General features: G+C 43.0%; 1 protein-coding gene across 1 annotated transcript; it reads left to right on the top strand.

The window, feature by feature from the left end:
• Positions 1 to 3,899: 3,899 nt before the first annotated feature.
• Positions 3,900 to 13,099, top strand: LOC112585188 (pregnancy-associated glycoprotein 1-like). Its single transcript, XM_025286462.2, has 9 exons — positions 3,900 to 4,034; positions 5,115 to 5,265; positions 6,228 to 6,345; positions 6,444 to 6,562; positions 7,736 to 7,929; positions 8,966 to 9,082; positions 10,750 to 10,891; positions 10,979 to 11,077; positions 12,789 to 13,099. The coding sequence occupies exons 1-9, from the start codon at positions 3,934 to 3,936 to the stop codon at positions 12,936 to 12,938; spliced, it is 1,191 nt and encodes a 396-aa protein (XP_025142247.1). The 5' UTR covers positions 3,900 to 3,933; the 3' UTR covers positions 12,939 to 13,099.
• The last annotated feature ends 9,914 nt before the right edge of the window (positions 13,100 to 23,013 follow it).

Here is a 23,013-nt window from a genome sequence, read left to right as displayed (position 1 = left end):
GTCTTTTCACAGTTTATTGAAGAATGTAGTCATATGTTGCACTTGGTTGTTCTCTTTTAAGATGAAATAAGCAGGGCAAAGACTAATAGAATTTTGCCAAGAAAATGCACTGGTCATTGCAAACACCCTCTTCCAATAACACAAGAGAAGACTCTACAGATGGACATCACCAGATGGTCAACACCGAAATGAGATTGATTATGTTCTTTGCAGCTAAAGATGGAGAAGCTCTATACAGTCAACAAAAACAAGACCAGGAGCTGACTGTGGCTCAGATCATGAACTTCTTATTACCAAATTCAGAGTTAAATTGAAGAAAGTAGGAAAAACCACTAGCCCATTAAGGTATGACCTAAATCAAATCCCTTATGATTATACAGTGGAAGTGAGAAATAGATTTAAGGACCTAAATCTGATAGATAGAGTGCCTGATGAACTATGGAATGAGGTTCGTGACATTGTACAGGAGACAGGAATCAAGACCATCCCCATGGAAAAAAAAGACAAAAAAGCAATGGCTGTCCGGGGAGGCTTTACAAATAGCTGTGAAAAGAAGAGAAGCAAAAAGCAAAGGAGAAAAGGAAAGATATAAGCATCTGAATGCAGAGTTCCAAAGAATAGCAAGAAGAGATAAGAAAGCTTTCCTCAGCAATCAATGCAAAGAAATAGAGGAAAACAACAGAATGGTAAACACTAGAGATCTTTTCAAGAAAATTAGAGATACCAAGGGATCATTTCATGCAAAGATGAGCTTGATAAAGGACAGAAGTGGTATGGACCTAACAGAAGGAGAAGATATTAAGAAGAGGTGGCAAGAATACACAGAAGAACTGTACAAAAAAGGTCTTCATGACCCAGATAAGCACGATGATGTGATAACTGACCTAGAGCCAGACATCCTGGAATGTGAAGTCAAGTGGGCCTTAGAAAGCATCACTATGAACAAAGCTAGTGGAGGTGATGGAATTCCAGTTGAGCTATTTCAAATCCTAAAAGATGATGCTGTGAAAGTGCTGTACTCACTATGCCAGCAAATTTGGAAACTCAGCAATGGCCACAGGACTGGAAAATGTCAGTTTTCATTCTGATCCCAAAAAAGGCAGTACCAAAGAATGCTCATACTACAGCACAATTGCACTCATCTCACACGCTAGTAAAGTAATGCTTAAAATTCTCCAAGCCAGGCTTCAGCAGTATGTGAACCATGAACTTCCAGATGATCAAGCTCGTTTTAGAAAAGTCAGAGGAACCAGACATCATGTTGACAACATCTGATGGATTATCAAAACAGCAAGATAATTCCCGAAAATCTTCTTCTGCTTTACTGACTATGCCAAAGACTTTGACTGTGTGGATCACAATAAAATGTGGAAAATTCTGAAGGAGATGGGAATACCAGACCACCTGACCTGCCTCTTGAGAAATCTGTATGCAGGTCAGGAAGCAACGGTTAGAACTGGACATGGAACAACAGACTGGTTCCAAATAGGAAAAGGAGTTTGTCAAGGCTGTATATTATCACCCTGCTTATATAACTTATATGCAGAGTACATCATGAGAAACGCTGGACTGGAGGAAGCATAAGCTGGAATCAAGATTGCTGAGAGAAATTTCAATAACCTCAGATATGCAGATGACACCGCCTTTATGGCAGAAAATGAAGAAGAACTAAAGAACCTCTTGATAAAGGTGAAAGAGGAGAGTGAAAAAGTTGACTTAAAGCTTAACAATCAGAAAACGAAGATCATGGCATCCAATCACATCACTTTATGGCCAATAGATGGGGAAATAGTGGAGACAGTGGTTGACTTCATTTTTCTGAGCTCAAAAATCACTGCAGATGTTGATTGCAGCCATGAAATTAAAGCACATTTACACCTTGGAAGGAAAGTTGTAACCAACCTAGAAAGCATATTGAAAAGCAGAGACATTACTATGTCAACAAACGTCCATGTAGTCAAGGCTATGGTTTTTCCAGTGGTCATGTATGGATGTGAGAGTTAGGTTATAAAGAAAGCTGAGCCCCAAAGAACTGATGCTTTTGAACTGTGGTGTTGGAGAAGACTCTTGAGCATCCCTTGTACTGCAAGGAGATCCAACCAGTCCATCCTAAAGGAAATCAGTCCTGAATGTTCATTGGAAGGACTGATGCTTAAGCTGAAACTGCAATACTTTGGCCACCTGATGTGAAGAGCTGACTCATTTGAAAAGACCCTGATGTTGGGAAAGATTGAGGGCAGGAGGAGAAGAGGATGATAGAGGATGAGATGGTTGGATGGCATCACCAACTCAATGGACATGAGTATGTGTGGACTCCGGTAGTTCGTAACAGACAGGGAGGCCTTGCGTGCTGCCATTTATGGGCTCACAAAGAGTTGGACATGACTGAGCAACTGAACTGAACTGAAGTTATTGAATATAGTGTCACGTTTTTTCCTTTTTTTCTTTTGGTTTTCTTTGGTTTTGTTTTTGATGGGATGTATTTTTTGTTTTTCCTTAGAAGATATTCCACTCTGAATGTAGAGTCATAAGTCTGAATTATAAAGCCAATTAAGTAATGTGTTGTTATAGATAGCTAGTCAACAACAAGCTGATGAAAATAGATTTATTAGTCTTGTTCTCAATTTGTTCAGTTCACTTCAGTCCTTCAGTTGTGTCCATCTCTTTGCAATGCCATAGACTGCAGCATGCCAGGCTTCCCTATCCATCACCAACTCCCGTAGCTTGCTGAAGCTCATGTCCATTGACTTGGTGATGCCATCCAACCATCTCATTCTCTGTCTTCCACTTCTCCTCCTGCCTTCAATCTTTCTGAATATCAGGGTTTTTTCCAATGAGTCAGCATGTTTAGTATGCATTCAGTCTCTTTTTAAATCAACCAACATGAATTAAATTCCTCTCTGTCCCTACTGCACTCCCAACTCTAGGCCAGAAACAAAAACCTGCAGAGACTGAAGGCTGACTCCAGCACATCACTGTGGAGATTTAGTTCCCACCGTTTTTTTCGGGGAAAAAAAATATTAGTTGCTAACATTAAAATCAATAGATTGTACATAAATAGCCAAACTTCTGATTCTCCTGAAAACATAGGCAACTGGCATGCTTTCCAGCATGGGTGAAGTGGAGGAAAGGCTGCTCCCAGTGGTAAGGCCTGTGCTGCCAAGGGTCCAACATGGCCACCTAGTCCTATTATCATATTTCCTGCCTCCGGGGGCCATGAGTTTGTGAGAACTAGATTGCTAGCTCTCTTAAGATAAACAGTACTTTTGTCTTGATCAACTTTGACTTCGAAGCCTTTAACCCAGAACCTAGCACAGAGTTCTTCCTTGTACGTTTGCTGGATGATGTAAAACATCTTGTGGATGTCTATGACATTTCTTCCAATACTGAAACTATGCAATTGAAGTACTGCTCTGTCCTAATTCTTTGATGCAGACTGGCATCATAGGTGACCCTGTTGTCTGCCAATAGACCCACTACCTAAAGCCAGTTGTATGTCCCTGGACTGCCCCTGAAGTCTTCACTTTGCCATTTGACAACTTATCCTCCTAGCAATCTCATCTCCAACGAAGATAGGAATGCATATCTCATGAAGTGGCTAGGAAGATGACCTGAAACCACGAATGTCAAGCATGGCCCCTAGTATCCATTTTCATGATGTTCTTACCCATTTTTTCCTCCAAGTAGGCAAGGTTCTCTGTCTTCTTAAATGTCCATGCAGATCAGTCTGATTTTCCATCCAAGCTTCAAGGAAGAGATTACAGTTCAATTCTCTGTATTCTGAGAAGCTTCAAAGGCCACTCACGAAGGACACTGATGAAGGTAAAGATTTTATAGAGACCTTTGTGGTTTTTTCAGATCTTTTAGTGGACTACAGGGGAAAACAAGGGTAGGTCAGAGCATATATTACAAGGGGCTCCTGGTCACCACTACATGCTAAGAACCAAAACTTCCCTGTGTACCTGCAGCCAGGAAAGAAGCATGAAGTGGCTTGTGCTCCTCTGGCTGGTGGCCTTCTCAGAGTGCATAGTCAAGTAAGTATGGGGACTGTAAGCCACATCATGTTCCTTTCTCGGATTTTTCTTTTCATCTGATTATTCCACCCATCAGGTTTAGAAGGGAATGAAATATTTCCCTAAGAGTCTTAAAGTTCAAATCTTACTTATTGATAAGTAACTTGCTCTAGGAACTGTAGATGCCAAGGTCTTATGTACATTTGCATGGTTGCACAATTCTTGGGGTCCAGTCATATCATGACCTATTGAAAATGCAACTCCTTGCAACTGTTCAGTGCACAGTCTATGCAGATATCTATGTGGTCCTGTGGAATAGCACTTTTCTACATTTTATTCAACATGTCCTCTTTTTTCCCTGTCTACTTAAGTGTGTATATGTCTATGCTTACATCTCTGTATCACTGTCATTTATCTCTCCAACTCTTTGGAAGGCACTGGGAGTGTATTTCTCTCTGTGTTGTTTTCTTTTAATTTTTCATTTGACACATCCTTCCTTCTCAAACCTCTGAATTTCCCTTACTTGTTCCCTATATCTTGGATTATTTTTTCAACTCTCACTTCTCTTTCAAAGTGGAGAAAGACACATTGTTTTATATACACTGCTTTATATCTGACAAGCAGTGTGACCACAGTCAACTCAGAAACCTCTTGCATTTCAAATTGCTCCCTTGTAAAAGAGGATAAGAGTCCCCCTTCTACCTCCTTCCCTGAGGTTCTATGAGAAGGATAGTGTGGGATGGCAACAGCAATGCTAATGACTGTCATGTTGAGACTTCCTATTTATCAGGTACCTTATATCCATCACTTCACTTATCCCCAAGATATTCTATTTAGAGGGTTTGTATTGTTACATTCCACCATTTTACTGAAGGGGAAACTGAGACACCACACAGTCATATGGCTTACTCAAGATTACAGAACAGAGCCTGTATTCAAAGTGATGTCTTTGCCATGGTATAGGCATAAAATTCTGATAATAATGTGCCTCATAAAAATGATTAGAAAATACACAGGGCCATTACAATGACAATTACACCTTAACACTGACAGCTAATTGTAGCATCCTCTTTGTTTTCTTTGTCAAATGTTCTGTGAAAGAATACCTCTAAGGCGAGTGAAGACCATGAGAAAAACCCTCAGTGGAAAAAACAAGCTGAACAATTTCCTGAAGGAACATGCTTACAGTCTGTCCCAGATTTCTTCTCGTGGTTCAAATGTAACTATTCACCCACTGAGAAACATCATGGATGTGAGTATTTTGGTGGGATGGTGCTTCATAGAGCCCCCTGGTGCTCTAGCCTAGCACTGAGGCTCATCTGGTGGTGCCTGGTGGGATGTTGGGGTTGGGGTTCCTGCAGGAGGCAGACACACTGGAAAACAGGGACCCCACCCAGAGGAGAAGGTACTCTCATCCTCAACTGTTGGTCTTGGTGACTGGGCCCGGCAATTACCAGGTGGCAGGTAAACATCCCTTTCTGTGTCAAAGATGTGTCATTACTTTGAGGGCGATTGTTCCTTAGGAACTGTGTGAGCCACTCAGTTACAGATGAAGAGTGAGCCATCACTGATCAAAAGGTAGAACCAACTACAAAGCAACTGTGACTCCTCCGGCAGAGGAATTCAGTTTCCACAGATGCAAGAACCACAGCACGGAACTCGTATTCCGTGTAAGGCCATAAGGATCTAACTGTGGTTACTGTTTTTAGATTAGACAAAGGGCTTATTTTGTCTTCAAGAATGCCCATGCCAGCCTGAGAGATAGGCAAAGGGTATATACATGTCGAGTGAAAGGGTCATCTGTGTGGAGTTGATTGGATGTGGTCTCATAGAGGGAGTGGCTGGGGTTGATCCAGAATGACCTCCTGGAGAAGGGGGCACTGAGGCTGGGATTGAAGACACTACAGACCTTCTCAAATGAAGGCACCAGGACTTCCCTGGTTGTCCAGTGGTCCTGGAGGCCCAGTGATTATGCCTCTGTGCTTCCAATGCATGAGGTACCATTTCAATGCCTGGTCATAGAATCAATATACTGCATACAATGCAGCACAGGAAAAATATATCAAATGCAGACATCTCTGTGACCAAAGTCTGTGAGCTGCACGGTGGTTAGAAAGTGATCTCAAGGGATATGTGACACCCAGAGGGAGGCAGTAGTGTGGGAATAGAGGGTAGCCAGTTCTGCACTGACCTATTCCCTCCTTTTCACTGTAGATGCTCTACATGGGTAACATCACCATTGGAACACCCCCTCAGGAATTCCAGGTTGTCTTTGACACAGGCTCATCTGACTTGTGGGTGCCCTCCGTCTTTTGCCAAAGTCTAGCCTGTGGTGAGTACAGACTCCCCCTACCCGGACCATCTTTCACTTGCCCTGTTGCCCTGTTTCCACCCTTGGCACCTGATGACACTCATCTCTTGTGTCTGCAGCTACAAAAGTTATGTTCATACATCTTCTGTCTTCCACCTTCCGGCATACCCAAAAGGTCTTCAACATCAAGTACAGTACTGGAAGGATGAAAGGACTTCTTGTTTATGACACAGTTCGGGTAACAAATGCTGAGTCAGGGCTGGCTATGGAGTGACCCCTGCTTGCAAAACAGATGCAGGACCCTTCTTAGCCTAACTCCCATAGATATTGGCCACCTTACCCACAGGATCCTGCATCTGGGGAGACAGTGCCTGTGGTGACACATGAGCAGATTATCTAACCCAGAGAGTGACTTGAAGTGTGGACTTGCAGCTCCTCTGCCCATGAGCAGTTCAAGTCATTTTGCTGGGAGTGAGAAAATGGGAAAAAAGCACCCAATTTTATATTCACAGACTGTTCCAGGCACTTTCAGCTGATAATTGGCTTAATCCTGCAACAACCTCACATAACAGTTACTCTGATTAGCTGATGAGACATATGCATAAACTGAGGTGCAGACAGAAAGGGCCTTGCTGAGGGCACACATGTGGTAAAAGGTGGAGTTAGGCTGGCTTTTCATGACTGAAGTTGCTGTGGGGTGTTTGGGGACAGGATAAAACTGATCTGGGGACCCTGGGGGCAGTCAAGGGCTTCAGGTATCCATAGTGTGAAACTGGAGGCCTGAGAAGTAAGGGGCCTGATAAATGAGTTCTCACTCTAGAGGCCCTTTGAGAGTCTAATTAACCTATGGTCTGCCTCCCCCAAATTATTTGAGTAGTTCTGCTCTCTCACTTTCTCTCTTATACACACTCACACAAATACACACATATATATCCCCAAAGGTGAATTCCCCAGGCAGTAATTTCATAGAACCCTGCAAGCAAGATTGTGTTTTCAGCTTCTGTCTTCCTGGACAGATGCAGAATCCACAGTACATTACAGAGAATGCAGTCCATTCTTGTCATTAGGTCACAGTGATGCCAAAGAGAAGGCTATCTTTTTCTCCACTCAGTTTGTCCACAAGGTGGCACCAATGGGTCCTGGCCTGACTTGGTTGCCACACCTGTACAGAAGCCACGAGGCCAATTTGACTCACTCAGGTGGTGTTTTTCAGAGGGTCAGATGTTTTAAAATTCACAGCCTCTCTCAAGTGGAACCCAAATTCCCCTCCCAGCTTGGTCTAATCATCTGAGTGCCCCTGAAGACAGAGCCCAGCCTCAATTCTTTTCTGAGGATCTAATAGCAATGTACCCTAGCCCAGTCCTAGCCCACTTCATGTATCTGTAAGTGGGAACACTCTTCTCTCCCACAGATTGGGGACCTTGTAAGTACTGACCAGCCATTCTGTATAAGCCTGGCAGAAGTCGGGTTTGATGGTATACCTTTTGATGGCATCTTGGGCTTGAACTATCCAAACATGTCCTTCACTGGAGCCATCCCCATCTTTGACAACCTGAAGAATGAAGGTGCCATTTCTGAGCCTGTTTTTGCCTTCTACTTGAGCAAGTAAGTCTGAGATGGACAATCATTTTATCCAAATTAGCTGTAAGATGCTTTCAGTTGCATGAAAATTATAGAACACTTGATAAAGAAGTATCCTGAGAGATAATCTAACCCAGGATAACTATGGCCCAAGGGCCCTATTGGCTTCACCAGTGGCTTTTATAAATAACGTTTTATTCGAACACACCCTGATCCTGGGCTCAAGATCAGTAAATTGGTCTCCTGGGGTGAGTGAGGAGGAAGGCTAATGGAAGGCAACAGGAAGCACGTTGAATAAAAAGCATTAGGTTCAGGATGGGGAACACATGTATACCTGTGGCAGATTCATTTTGATATTTGGCAAAACTAATACAATTATGTAAAGTTTAAAAATAAAATAAAATTAAAAAAAAAAAAAGCATTAGGATTTGCTTATGTATTTGATAAGGAAGTAAGGAGAAGGATGGTGGATATCTTTCCTTCCTCAATAGCATTTCACTGGGAGCCCAGGACCATCTACCCAATTTGTAGGTTCCAGTGAAAAATGAAAGTGTGGGACACAAAACTCTGGAATCCTTGTTCAAGAAACATTAGGCATTTCAAGACAGGGAGAGCAGAGGTGGGGTCCCTTCTGAGTGTGGGGCCCTTTGGACAGTAGAGGTCACAGGCCAGTGGAGCCAACTCTTGGTGACCTGAACCCACATCCTTAGAACTCCCAGGCCTTGATTTTCCTTAAAAATGACAAGGTAGATAAGGGGAAAGCCAAAAGCTTCAGCACCATGTCCTCTGAGGGTGTTTGAGCACTCAGGTCCCTGGAGGCCCAGGGTGTCTTCAGAAGACATAGTGGGTGGAGCCTAACCAAGAGATTCAGCTTCTAACCTCCTCTGTGCCACTCACTAACCACTTACAGACCTCAGTCTGGATCTCAATCGCTCCTAGACACTATTTCTGCATCTTTATGTGGAGACCTGATTAGGGCTTTGGTGGGTGGACAAGCACAGCTCTCAGACAGTGCTGTTTTTACTGTCCTCCAAGGATCCCCCCTCACTTCTCTCTACAGAGACAAGCGGGAGGGCAGTGTGGTGATGTTTGGTGGGGTGGATCACCGCTACTACAAGGGAGAGCTCAACTGGGTACCGTTGATCCAAGCGGGCGGCTGGAGTGTACACATGGACCGGTAAGCCTCTTCCTCTGAGGGTCAGCCCAAGTGATGCTCCCACTACTGTACATGGACACAGGCAGACACACACAAATGCATTCTCAGACACACAGTCACACAGACTATATACTACCCACAATGACTCAGACAGACACACAGACACATGGAAACACATAAGCAGACACATATAAACATACACAGAGGCACATATAAACATAGGTAGTCAGAGACACACAAGCACACACAGAGACACATACAAACACACATACAAATAAACACACAAGCACACAGATACACAAACAATCCATGGGTTCATAATCCCCAGGCCTTCTGAGCATGGCTCTGATCAGGGTCCTAAAAGGGTACAGAGAGGTCTGTGCAGCTGGGAGAGAGCTGCATCCACTGCCCTTTGAGGTGGGGAGCATGGCTAGAGGACTCTACATTGTGGTGAACAGACGATCAGGGAGAATTTTAGCAGCCTGAACAGAGTTATGATAAGATGACCAACAGTCCAGGGCTACCTTGAACATAGGAAGTTCTCAGTACAGATAAACGTCTATTTAAGAACAGGGAAATTTCTGAGCAAATGGGGAAAACTGGTCTCCTTAGGGAGCAGCTACCCAGCACTGGAGAGAGGTTGGCTGCAGTCTTAAGATGTGAAAGCAACTAATAAAAAAGACACCCCATGTACCTGGGCACACAGTGTGGGGGGGGTCTATAAGATAATCAGGAAGGTGGGATACAGGAGTAACCTGAGGACAAGAGGCATAATTGATTGGATTCTGTGTGAGACCCTAGGACAAATGCTGACCTGTCCTTTGGAGTTTCTGTGGGCTAGTTATATATTTCCTGGTCAGGGTCTCAGGGTCTGAGCTGGTTGTAGGAGCACTGCTGGGAGACACCCTCTCCCAGAGGAGCCCCTTTCTCCCCCTACTATGAGAATCTGCTGCCCTGGTGAATCTTCATCTTCACTTTGTGTGCTACCCATTATTTGTTCCCCACCAGGTACAGCTCTCTGGATGTTACTTATTGTTTTCTCAGTCTTCATTCAGTCATTGAACAGACAAGCATTGGGCATCCCTTGTGTGCCAGGCACTTTAGGGAGGCAAGGAGAATAAAACTTGCACTCACATCTAAGAAGGCAGATGTACATGAAGTGACTCACTCACATAGTGAATTGTGCCTTTGGTACATGTTAGACATGAGGAGGAGAAGGCAATGGCAACCCACTCTGGTACTCTTTCCTGGAAAATTCCAGGGATGGTGGAGCCTGGTGGGCTGCTGTCTATGGGGTCACACAGGGTCAGACATGACTGAAGTGAGTTAGCAGCAGCAGCAGACATGAGGAAGGGTCTACAGAGAGTGACCAAGACAGGAGACTTATAAACACGGGGGAAAGACTTCCCAAAAAAAATACAATTAAGGTGGAATCTGGAAGATGAGAAGAAATTTGCTAGTCAAAGTGGAGTGGAGTCTTCTAGGAAAGAAGACCAGCCTGTGTCAAGGTACAAAATATCCTGGTGTATTCAAGTACTGCATTCGAGGATGTCAAGAAAGGTGCTGTGTTGAGAGCAAAGGAAAAGAGGGCAAGAGACAAAGGGCTGTTTAGGAGACAGTTGGGAAGGGGACAGCTCTGGGGAGACTCAGAGTGACCTTGATGCCCGCTTTCTTCCACTATCTCTCAGCATCTCCATGAAAAGAAAGATTATTGCTTGTTCTGGAGGCTGTGAGGCCCTTGTGGACACTGGAACAGCACTGATCAAAGGCCCAAGAAGACTGGTCAATAATATACAGAAGCTGATCGGCGCCACGCCACGGGGTTCCAAGGTGAAGGGTCATGCCTCAGGTTCACTCCCAGTCTCCACACACAACAAGGATCTCCAGGGCCAACCTCTCTCCCTCTCTCTCTAACAGCACTACGTTTCATGTTCTGTGGTCAATACTCTGCCCTCTATTATCTTCACCATCAACGGCATCAACTACCCGGTGCCAGCACGAGCCTACATCCTCAAGGTGAGGGGACAATACTGAGGGGTGTTCTCAAATTGGGGCTTGCAGCAACCCACGGGCTGCTGTTGGGAGGAGGTCGCCCTCTACTGGCCATCTCACACCATTGCAGAGGTTGATGAGCCCTGTGGCTGGGTCAGTGACTGCCAGAAAACCAACCATTTGAGATTAAAGGGCCGTCTGGGACACTGATCTTCCTGAAATAAATATGGAGACTCCACACCATGCTGGCATGGTGGGAGTCACAAGGAGAGGGGGACACTAAGGTCCTCAGTCCTCAAAGAGCTTCAATTCAATCTGAACCCTTAGCTGTATGAACATGGAAGTCAGCTCTAGCAGTCCCTGAAATAGGCCATGTTACAAGGAGAATGGCTGGGGGCATTCCCAGTGTGATGTCCCAGCATAAGTTAACAGTCTGCCTTCCCTTCTCAAGTTTTTTTTCTGGTTTGGATGATAAATTACATGGTCAGCTTAGTACTTGGCTGCATCTTCCCCTTGCTCTGGCCGGGTGCCTCCTTTGTGAGTTGGGATACTCGACCCTCTGTGGGGAGGTTGGATACTAAGGTGAATAAAGGATGCACAGTGACTGCTCAGCCCCAGCACAGGCTGGAGGCTTCATGTCAGCTCCCTGCGGGAGTTCAGAGCAGGCTGATGGGCTCAAAGAAGGCTTTGAGGAAGAAAGGGAATTTCAGGAATTCTAAACCACAAACTCATTGAGCCATATGCAGGTTTGCTTGGTTCCAGGCAAAACTGCACTGCATTCCATGTAAATGGCATCTCAAGGTGGTCTGCACTGGGGCACTGGGGGCTTACTAAGGGTGATAAAGGCTACAGGTTGACCAGTGGGGAAGGGGAACCAGAGTACGTTACCCAACCAAGCCTGGAGTGGCCAAGGAGGCTGAGTGCGGACCAAAGGAGGCTTTGTAGAGTTCCTGAGTTAAGTCTTCAGGGACATGTTGTGGGCACTGCTCTATTTAAGATGGATAACCAACAACGAGTTACTGTGTAGCACAGGGAACTCCCCTCAGTTATATGACAGCCTGGGTGGGAGGGGTATCTTTGGGACCAGGATGTACAGATACATATGGCTGAGTCCCTTTACTGTCCACTTGAAACTCAGAATATTGTTAATCAGCTATACTCCAATATAAAAAAAAGTTGTTTTTTTTTTTTTTAAATAAAGTATGGATTGTGGGCACGCAGGAGGAGAACCTGCATTCTCTACAGAGAAAACAAGGAGCAGGAGTCATAAGGAAGGAAACAGGGAGTGAGGAGAACTATGGACACACTTGTTCTTTTCTAAAAAATTATATTGAAGTATGGCTGATATTCAGTTTTGCATTAAATTCTGCTACATTGCAATGCAATACAGATAAAAAGTATGCTATACACATAAAAATATTTTTTCTTATTCTTTTTCATGTGGTTTATACTGAATATTGAATATAGTTTCTTACGCTCTACAGTAGGACTGTGTTGTTTTTCATTCCTGTGTTTCCCCAACTCCCAGTCCTCCACTCACCACACCCTTCCTCATGGCAACCTCATGTATTGGTCCTCTTTGGTTTTGGTTGAACTCTCATATCCTCTGATGCTGAGAAAACCCCTTGATACTTACCAAAAGAGGGAAATAAAACAAATTGTGCTGGTTCTGGGTATTGGGGGGAGGCGCCGGTAAGGGCTCATGCTGACTGGAGTGTGTCTCTGACTCCCCCAGGATTCTAGAAGCCACTGCTATACAACCTTTAAAGAGAACACAGTGAGGACATCTAGAGAGACCTGGATCCTGGGTGACGTCTTCCTGAGGCTGTATTTCTCAGTCTTTGATCGAGGAAATGACAGGATTGGCCTGGCACGGGCAGTGTAAATGCTGGGAGTGGTTCAGGAATCAGTAAGGCCTCTCCTAACATACACTCACTCACCCTTTGAGCCTCCTTCCCAGGATGTGGGTGAACTGTATTTGGTGGTCTGCACACCCTATTCTCAGTAAAGAATAAAGGGTTTCACTCGTAATGGTGCTGAAACAAATTGGTGTGTCTGTTTGTGTCTGGCAGGTATACAATGATCAGGAGGTTCTAGAACCAAGTCTGAATCAAAATTGAGAGGAGCCCTACTCCAACTGGCTTCAAGGAAAAGGGAGACTCATTTAAATGACTCTGGGAATCCAGGACACAAGAATCAGAGCAAATACAAAGATTTCAGTGACTGGACCCAAGAAATGAGAAGTCATCAATTCTCTCTCACTCTTGCTCTTTCCCTTCACACTTCTTTGATGGTCTTAGCCTGGCAACTTTCTTCCTTAAGGCTTCTACACCTAGTGAGGGAGTCCAAGCTACCTGCCCTAGGGTTTTAAATCCTGAAGACATCACCTAGTAAGGAAAGAAGATTGCAGACATCAGAGTTCAAGGGTGTTCTCTGAATGACCCACCTCAGATCACATGTACAGCCCCAGATTAGGCATTCTGGCAGGGACATGAGGACTTATCACTGGCTTTACATGGTTTTTGGCCCTGACCCAGCAGCACACATGATTGTCAATTTCCTCCCGAACTACATGACTGAAGCTGGGGAGAAGCAGCCCAAAGGATAGCGACTGGCAGATGGTCTAGGGCATGGAAGAGTTTGTGATGACCCACCTACTCCACCACCTCCTCATTCAGAGGAATTATAAGGGGTAATGAAATAGACTCTCTTCATCCCATCTCAGATGATCTTATGACTGGGCTTCTCCTCCAGGGGATTTTGGGTGAGGTAATTCATGCAGAGCTGGTTCCCTCTTGTTGCCACACCCCTGTCACCAGCACTCTGCCACATATGCCTGCTCTGTCCTTTCCAGTCCTACTTGGTTAGTGGTGGCCCCAGTGGATCCCTGAGCCATCCCCTTCCTCCAGGGCCCAGAATGCCCCTTGCTTGGCCTCCAATGCTGGGGAGAATGCAACACATGTATTGGGGGACCAAGGGTACACATTGACTTCAGCCTTTCTGAGCTTCCTCCAGGTGTGGAGCTACAAACTATTTGCTTGGAGCAGCCATGGTTAGGCACTTTTGCAGTGGAAACATCCATTCTTTACACCTTGAGGCCCTCAGTAGATGGCTCAGCTAAAACAGCAGGGGTTAGAGGTTGACTTCCTTTCAGATTGACTGGTTTGATCTCCTTGTTGTATAAGGGACTCTCAAGAATCTTCTCAAGCACCACAGTTCAAAAGCTCAATTTTTTGCCATTCCCCCTTTTTTATTGTCCAGATTGCACATCTCTACCTGGTTACTGGAAAAAGTGAGTCTCTTTTTTTTAATACACTGTGTAGGTTTTTCATAGCCTTTCTTCCTTACAAGCAGCAAGTGTCTTTTAATTTTGTGGCTGCAGTCAAGGTCCATAGTGGTTTTGGGGCCCAAGAAAATAAGATCTGCCACTGTTTTCACTTTTCCCTCATCCATAAGCCATGAAGGGGTGTGACAGGATGCCATGAATGTTGAGTATATTTTTGTGAATAGTTTTTTAATGTTGTGTTTTAAGCCAGTTTTTGCATCTCCTCTCCTCATCAAGAGGCTCTTTAGTTCTTTCTTGCTTTCTGCTATTAGGGCAGTGTCATCTTCATATCTGTGGATGTTGACATTTCTCCCAGCAATCTTTATTCCATCTTGGGAATTATGCAGTCCAGCATATCGAATGATGTATTCTATATAGAAGTTAAATAACCAGAGTGAGAATATACACATTGTCACGGTGCTTTCCCACTTTTAAATCTTTCAGTTGTTCTGTGTCTTATTCTAACTGCTGCTTTTTGAGCTACATACAGCCTTTTCAGGAGACAGGTAAGGTGATCTGGTACTCCCATTTCCTTAAGAATTTCCGCAGTTTGTTGTGGTCTACACAGTGAAAGGCTTTAGCATAATCAGTGAAGCATATGAAAATATTTTCTGGGATTCCCTTTCTCTATGATCCAATGGATGTTGGCAATTTGATCTCTTGTTCCTCAAACCAGTATGTACATATGGAAGTCTTCAGTTCATGTATTGTTGAAGCTTAGCTTGAAGGATTTTGAACATTACCTTGCTAGCAAGTGAGATGAGCACAATTGCATGATAGTTTGAACATTCTTTGGAATTGCATTTCTTTTGGATTGGAATGAAAACTGACCTTTTCTAGCACTGTGGCCACTGCTGAGTATTCCAAATTTGCTGACGTATTGAATGCAGCACATTTACAGTCTCATTCTTTAGGTTGTTTTAAACAACTCAGCTGGAATTACATCACCTCTCCTAACATTGTTTGTAGTGATGCTTCCTAAGGCCCACTTGACTTCATACTCCAGTATATCTGGCTTTACATGAGTGATGAGTGCTTTACCCAAGCATCATCACTATCCCAGTCATTATCGAGGTTTTCATACAGTTCTTCTGTGCATTCTTGCTACCTCTTCTTAATCTCATCTGCTTCTGTTAGGTCTTTGCCTTTTCTGTCCTTTATTGTGCCCACCCTTTTATGAAGTGTTACTCAGGTAGCTCCAATATTCCTGAAGCAATCTATACTCTTTACAATTCTATTATTTTCCTCTAATTCTTGCAGTGTTCACTTATGAAGACTTTCTTATCTTTCCTTGCTATTCTCTAGAACTCTGCACTCCATTGTGTATATCTTTCTTTTTCTCCTTTGCCTTTCACTTCTCTTATTTTCTCAGCTGTTTTAAGGCCTCCTCAGGCAACCCCATTTTTTCTCACATTTATTTTTCTTGGGAATGGTTTTGGTGACCACCTACCATACAATGTTACAAACCTCTCCATCCATAGTTCTTCAGGCTACCAGACCTAATCCCTTGAATCTATTTTTCATCTCCACTATAAATTCATAAGGGATTTGATTTAGGTCATAGCTTAATGGACTAGTGGTTTTCCTCACTTACTTCAGTTTAAGTCTGAATACTGCTTGCTTCTGCCTAAGTTTGGTGCCAGATGACCACCCACCACTCCCAGTGGGTGTGGAGTAAAAACACACAATTTCAGGACTGTTACCCTGGGTTTGTGCTTGGCTTTTCACGTGCTTAGCTGTGTGACTTTGATCAAGCCCCTTAACCTCAGTTTTCTCATCTGGAAAATGGGCACCATGATGATAGTTCCACCTTCTAGATTGCATGTGTGCCTGCTGAGAACAAGTGGCCCTGAGAGGGCTTTCAAGGTTCCTGAGTCTGGAACAAATATGAATTATTCTGCCACCCGGGGAGAAGGAAATCTTCTATTTAGAGGTCATAGCTGCCATTTCCAAGGCTAAATACTGATGCAAGCCAAATGACATCTATCTCTTAAACATGACACAGAACTCTGAATGAGACAATGTTCTGTTTTCTGGGCTCCCAAAAGAGCTAAAGATTACTGTCTCAGATTACTCCCTTCCACATTCTTACCAGTCAGCCTTTCCTTGTCAACTATTTTTAGCCTGAAATCACACTGCAAGGAGAGTTGTAAGGCTTTTGGTCTCTTTTCCGTTTCCCACATCTCCAGCATGGCAACAAGTAGCTGAGATGACTTCTTGTCATAGCAACAACTATGGCAACCTGTACAGTCCAATCTCAGCCTGTTAAATGAAACTTTCCCTGTTTGGCCCCTCATGTTTAAATTACCTACAGTTGCCTTAGAAACCTTACTATGCTTGCTGTTTAACAACCAAACATGTGTGGAATTGATCTAGTTTTCTTTTCCAAGCATGATTTCAACCATGCAATGAAGTAACCAGACATTTAGTCATCTAACTACTCACAGGAATTGACAAAAGCACACCACCCATCGTCCATTTCTAGCTTGACCCACAACAACATTGAAGTGATCTGCTGAAATAATGTGATACATTGGCGTGTACACGCCAGAAGGGGCACTTTTTCTGGATTCGTTTTCCACCTAGTGCAGAATGTCTACCACAAACCTTGCCCTCCAGCAGCTGGTCACCTGGTTTTTGCAGACTCAGCCCGCCCCCGATCCCTTTCAAATCCCTCAGTAAAATCTAGAGAACAAAATCAAAGCTCTCTCTCCTGTAGAAAACAGTTTTTGTGTTTTTAGAAAACAATGTTTGGTAACACATTCAAAATCTTGTGCTCCTTGCCTTGGATTCAAGGACCTCCACCAGAGGATGGGAAGCCTCCCTTCCCACCTAAGTCTTTCTCCACTTCAACCAGGACCAGAGCCCTCAGTGGACTCTGTGTCCTTATTGGTATTGTTCAGTTGCTAAGTCATGTCTGACACTTTGTGATTACATGTTTGGCAACAAAGCAGGCTTCCCTGTCTTTCACTATTTTGCAGAGTCTCCTCAAACGCATGTCTTTGAGTCAGTGATGCCATCTCACAGTCTCATTCTTTTATTCCCTCTCCTTCTGACCACAATCTTTCCCAGCATCAGGGTCTCTTCCAATGAGCTGGGTCTTCACATCAGATGGACTAAGTGTTGGAGCTTCATCTTCAGCATCAGTCCTTCCATTGAATATTGCTCTACCACTTCCAAAGCAAAACTCATGTTTCCAAACACCTAATAATATTGAGCATTGATAAAGTTTAGTAGAACAGGGATCTAGTCTTCTGGGAAATCCCAGCACTGCCACCCTGCCTTTCTCTTACCATTCTCTCCACCTGGCATAGAATTGGTTCCCTACAGTCTCTCCAGCTTGAAACTGCTTGCTGACCCATCATTGTCAGCTGTCCAGGGATAGTTCCTTCCTCCTTCCTTAAAGACTTCTTCCTGCTCCCTGATTGTCCTCTGTACATCAGTTCAGTTCAGTCTCTCAGTAATGTCCAACTCTTTGCTATATCATGGGGTACAGCACGCCAGGCTTCCCTGTCCATCACTAGCTCCCAGAGCTTGCTCAAACCCATGTTCATCAAGTTTTTGATGCCATCCAACAATTTGGTCTTCTGTCTTCCCCTTTGCCTCCTGCATTTAATCTTTACCAGCATCGGGGTCTTTTATAATGAGTCAGTTCTACCCATCAATTGGCCAAAGTACTGGAGGTTCAGCCTCAGCATCGGTCCTTCCAATGAATATTCAGGACTGATTTCCTTTAGGATGGACGGTTGGATCTCCATTGCAGTCCAAGGGACTCTCAAGAATCTTGTCCAACACCACAGTTCAAAAGCATCAATTCTTTGGTGCTCAGCTTTCTTTATGGTCAAACTCACACATCCTCTCACAACTTCTTGAAAAGCCATGGCTTTGACTATACAGACTTTTGATGGTAAAGTAATGTCTCTACTTTTTAGTATGCTGTCAAGATTTTTCATAGCTTTTCTTCAAAGGAGCAAGCATCTTTTTTTTCCCAGCTGCCGTCATTAACTGCAGTGACTTTGGAGCCTGTCTGTCACTGTTTTCATTGTTTCTCCATGTATTTGCCATGAAATAATGAGACTGGATGCAGTGATCTTCGTTTTTTGATCTGTACATACCTCATTAAGACCATCCCCAAGAAAATGAAATGCAAAAATGCAAAATGGTTGTCTGAGGATGCCTTAGAACTAACTTAGAAAAGAAGAGAAGCAAAGGCAAATGGTAAAAGAAAGACATACCCATCTGAATGCAGAGTTCCAAAGACTAGCAAGAAGAGATTTTTAAAAAGCCTTCCTACCTGATCAGTGCAAAGAAATAGAGGAAAACAATAGAATGGGAAAGACCAGAGATCTACTCAAGAAAATTAGAGGTAGGGAAAGCTCATTTCATGCAAAGATGGGCCAAATAAATGACAGAAATGGTGTGGATCTAAAAGAAGCAGAATATGTTAAGAAGAGGTTGAAAGAATATATAGAAGAACTATACAAAAAAGATATTAATGACCCAGATAACCATGATGGTGTTTCACTTAGAGCTGCTGCTGCTGCTAAGTCACTTCAGTCGTGTCTGACTCTGTGTGACCCCATAGATGGCAGCCCAGTAGGCTCCCCCATCCCTGGGATTCTCCAGGCAAGAACACTGGAGTGGGTTGCCATTTCCTTCTCCAATGCATGAAATTTAAAAGTGAAAGTGAAGTCACTCACTCGTGTCCAACCCTCAGGAACCCCATGGACTGCAACCTTCCAGGCTCCTCCGTCAATGGAATTTTCTAGGCAAGAGTACTGGAGTGGGGTGCCATTGGCTTCTCCACACTTAGAGCTAGACATCCTGAAATGTGAATTCCAGACAGCCTTAAGAAGCATAACTAAGTGCAAAACTAGTGGGGGTGATGGAATTGCCTTTGAGCTATTTCAAATCCTAAAAGATGAAGATGTAAAAGTGATGCACTCAATATGCTAGCAAATTTGGACAACTCAGCAGTGACCACAGGACTGGAAAGGTCATTTTCTTTAAAAAAAAAAAAAAAAAAAAAAAAGGAAAGGTCATTTTCATTGCAATCCCAAAGAGAGGCAATTTCAAAGAATGTTCAACTACCACACAGTTGCACTCATGTCACATGGTACCAAAGTAATTTCTCCAAGAAAGTCTTCAAAAGTACATGAATTGTGAAATTCCATATGTTCCAGCTGGATTTAGAAAAGGCAGAGGAACCACAGATCAAATTGCCATCACCTGTTGGATCTTCGAAAAAGCAAGAGAATTCCAGAAATATACCTACTTCTGCTTTATTGACCATGCAAAAGACTTTGACTGTGTGGATCACAACAAACTGTGGAAAACTTACAGAGATGGGAATACCAGACCATCTTACCTGCCTTCTGAGAAATCTGTATGCAGGTCAAGAAGCAACAGTTAGAACTGAACTTGGAGCAACATATTGGCTCCAAATCAGGAAAGGAGTAGTTAAAGGCTGTGTATTGTCACCCTGCTTATTTAAATTATATGCTGAGTAAGTCATGCAAAATGCCCAACTGGCTGAAGCACAAGCTGGAATCACAGTTGCTGGGAGAAATATCAATAACCACAGATATGCAGAAGACACGTGTCAGAACATGAAGAGAAACTAAAGAGTCTCTTGATGAAAGTGAAAGAGGAGAATGAAACATTTGGCTTAAACTCCACATTCAGAAAATGAAGATCATGGCATTTCGTCCCATCACTTGATGGCAAATAGATGGGGGAACAATGGAAACAGTGAGAGACTTTACTTTGGGGGGCTCCAAAATCACTGCAGACGATGACTGCAGCCATGAAATTAAAACTTGCTTGCTTGTTTGAAGAAAAGCTATGACAAACCTAGCAGCATTTTTAAAAGCAGAGGTATTACTTTGCAGAAAAAGTTCAGTATAATCAAAACTATGATGTTTCCAATTGTCATGCATGGATGTGAGAGTTGGACCATAAAGAATGGTGAGCGATGAAGAACTGATGGTTTTGAACTGTGGTGTTGGACAAGACTCTTGAGAGTCCCTTGGACTACAAGGAGATCCAACAAGTCAATGCTAAAGGAAATCAATCTTGACTATTCATTGGACAGACCGATGCTGAAGCTGAAGCTCCAATACTTTGACCAACTGATGTGAAGAACTTACTCATTAGAAAAGACCTTATTACTGGGAAAGATTGAAAGCAGGAGGAGAAGAGGACGATAGAGGATGAGAAGACTGGATGGCATCACTGACTTGATGAACATGAATTTGAGCAAGCTCCAGGAGTTGGTGAAGGACAGGGAAGCCTGTGTGCTGTAGTCCATGGGGTTGAAAACAGTCGGACATGACTGAGCGACTGAACTGAACTGAACATACCCCATAGCAAATGCTAGTTGTAATTGTCATGTTTCTCCCTCAAACCAGGGCTCCCCAAGGCCCCAACACATATCCCTAGTCAAGTCTGCACCCATGCACAGTGCCTAGAATCCACAAGGCATTCAGTGAATTCTGATTGCAGGGGGACCTCCATTTTGGTAGACATAGAGGAGCAAAGGACACATTTATCCTCCTGTCCAAAAAAACTTGAAAGTAGAAAAGATAAAAGAAAGATCATTTTTTTACATCAAAAGTCAGGCAGCAGAGTGTGGATTCCTGAGGCAGGGAACAAGAAGGTGAGCTCTACAATTGCCCCAACTATAGAAACAGTTTCCAACACATACATGGAACGGGTATCTAGGCAGAGACAAACAATATCCTCAAGAAGAGAGATTTGAGACTCTAGATATTTAGGGTTCACAGGAGAGAGCTACACACAGAGAACTTTGGGAGTGTGCAGGGGATACCCCTTCAGTTTTCAGCAGAGAGTTGATAGTACTGGTCAGTATTACAGAGAACAGTCCTTGAGTCTCAAATTGAGCCAAGTCTAATGCTGTCCCCACCCACCATCATGGAAATTACTCATAATTCCCATGACATCAGTATAGGCCTGAAGACAATATTGCCTTACTAGTGGGGGATAGTAAAACTGGGCTAATTGCTGGTCTTTTATCAGTTAAACAAAAAACTGAACAGCAAGCCTTCAAAAAATAAACTGTTTCCAAGATATTAACAGTGTTTGCAAACAGTGCCAGGAATAATTTATAAAAATTAAAAAATATCCAGCATCCAAAAGGTAAAATTTACCATGTCCAATTTAAAATTTCCATATGAATTGTGAAAATATTTGTCCTAGGTCAATCATAATATCGTAAATAAATTATCCTCTAATTAAGATACATACATAAATTTAAAAAGAAAAATATTTCTGATGTATAAAGAAGCAAGAACATATCCATAATGAGGGAAAAATCAATTAGTAAAAACACAGTTAAAATATACATTACATCATTAGCAGGGAAGACATTAAAATGCTTACTACCTCAATAATCCTTATATTCATGAAGCTGAAGAAAACTAAGTATGTTAAATACAGACATGGAAAATAGGAATGGAAAGACTGTGGGAAAAAATTAATTGTGCATCACAGAGATTCGAAGCAACGTTAAGAATACTAAAATATATGTAAATGGAATCCTACAGGAAGTGAAAGAAGGAGACTAGAGAACAGAACTTCATAATTATTGGCTGAAAAATTACCAGATATGATGAAAGCTTTAAACCCATTAACACAGAAGCTCAATTAATTCAAGGACAAGAAATATGACAACTATTCAAAGGTGCATGATAATTCATTGTTTAAAGCAATCAACCAAGGAAATGTAACCAGAAGGAAAAAGAGACACAGTAGAACAAAAAAATAGGAAAGATAGCAGATTAGGCATATGCAACAATGTTAGCCAGAGTACATTGGCACCACATCTTAAAATGCTGAGAGAAATATAATTGACTCAGAATTCTATACCCAAGAAAAATACATATCAAAAACAAGATGAAATACTTTCTCAGAACAACTATGAGACTACATCACCACCAACAGACCAATGTAACAAGAAATGTCTTTTAAAAGGCCTCAAATGTGAGATCTCCATAATTCTAGCCATCTCAGTCCTTCAGAAGACCTTGATAAAGACAAACACATACTACAGTAGAAATAGTCATTGTGTTTCTACCCACTTCTAGAAAGTGTTGCTAACTCCTCAGTACTGGATCTTGCAATGCTGGTGGACTAGATGGAGAAGTGATGTGAACAGAAATAAGGAAGGTGAGACAGGTAGGTAAGAATGTGAGGTAATAAAGACAAGGTATTTAGAAGCTGAGGAATTGAGAGAAATTTGGGACCTGGGTTAGAAAAACAGTTTTCAAAAAAACTTGGGTCATGTGGTGTGTATAATCCTCACTTCAGTCCTTAGAAGATCTCTACTGACCAGTCTGCCTCTTTTATCTTGGGCACAGTTCATGTCCATCTAGCTGTTTCTCATTACTGTTCCTTCCTCCTGGCTCCCACACTGTGCCCAGCCCTTCAACCTAATCCATTCAGAAAAGGTTTGTTCTTTAAGGCAGACACTGCAGGCTACCTACAAAATGATCTATTATCTGTTTCTCTTTCAAAACTGAAAATAGTTTGTTATATAGTCATGAGCCCAGTAGCTACAGGACTGCATTTCCTGCCCACCCGTGCTCTTAGTCATGACAGGTAACTTAGAGATGTA

Source organism: Bubalus bubalis, chromosome 5 (genome assembly GCF_019923935.1).
Source record: "Bubalus bubalis isolate 160015118507 breed Murrah chromosome 5, NDDB_SH_1, whole genome shotgun sequence".
NCBI lineage: Eukaryota > Metazoa > Chordata > Mammalia > Artiodactyla > Bovidae > Bubalus > Bubalus bubalis.
Note: the sequence above shows the minus strand (reverse complement) of the source record. Positions and strands in the feature narration are given on the sequence as shown.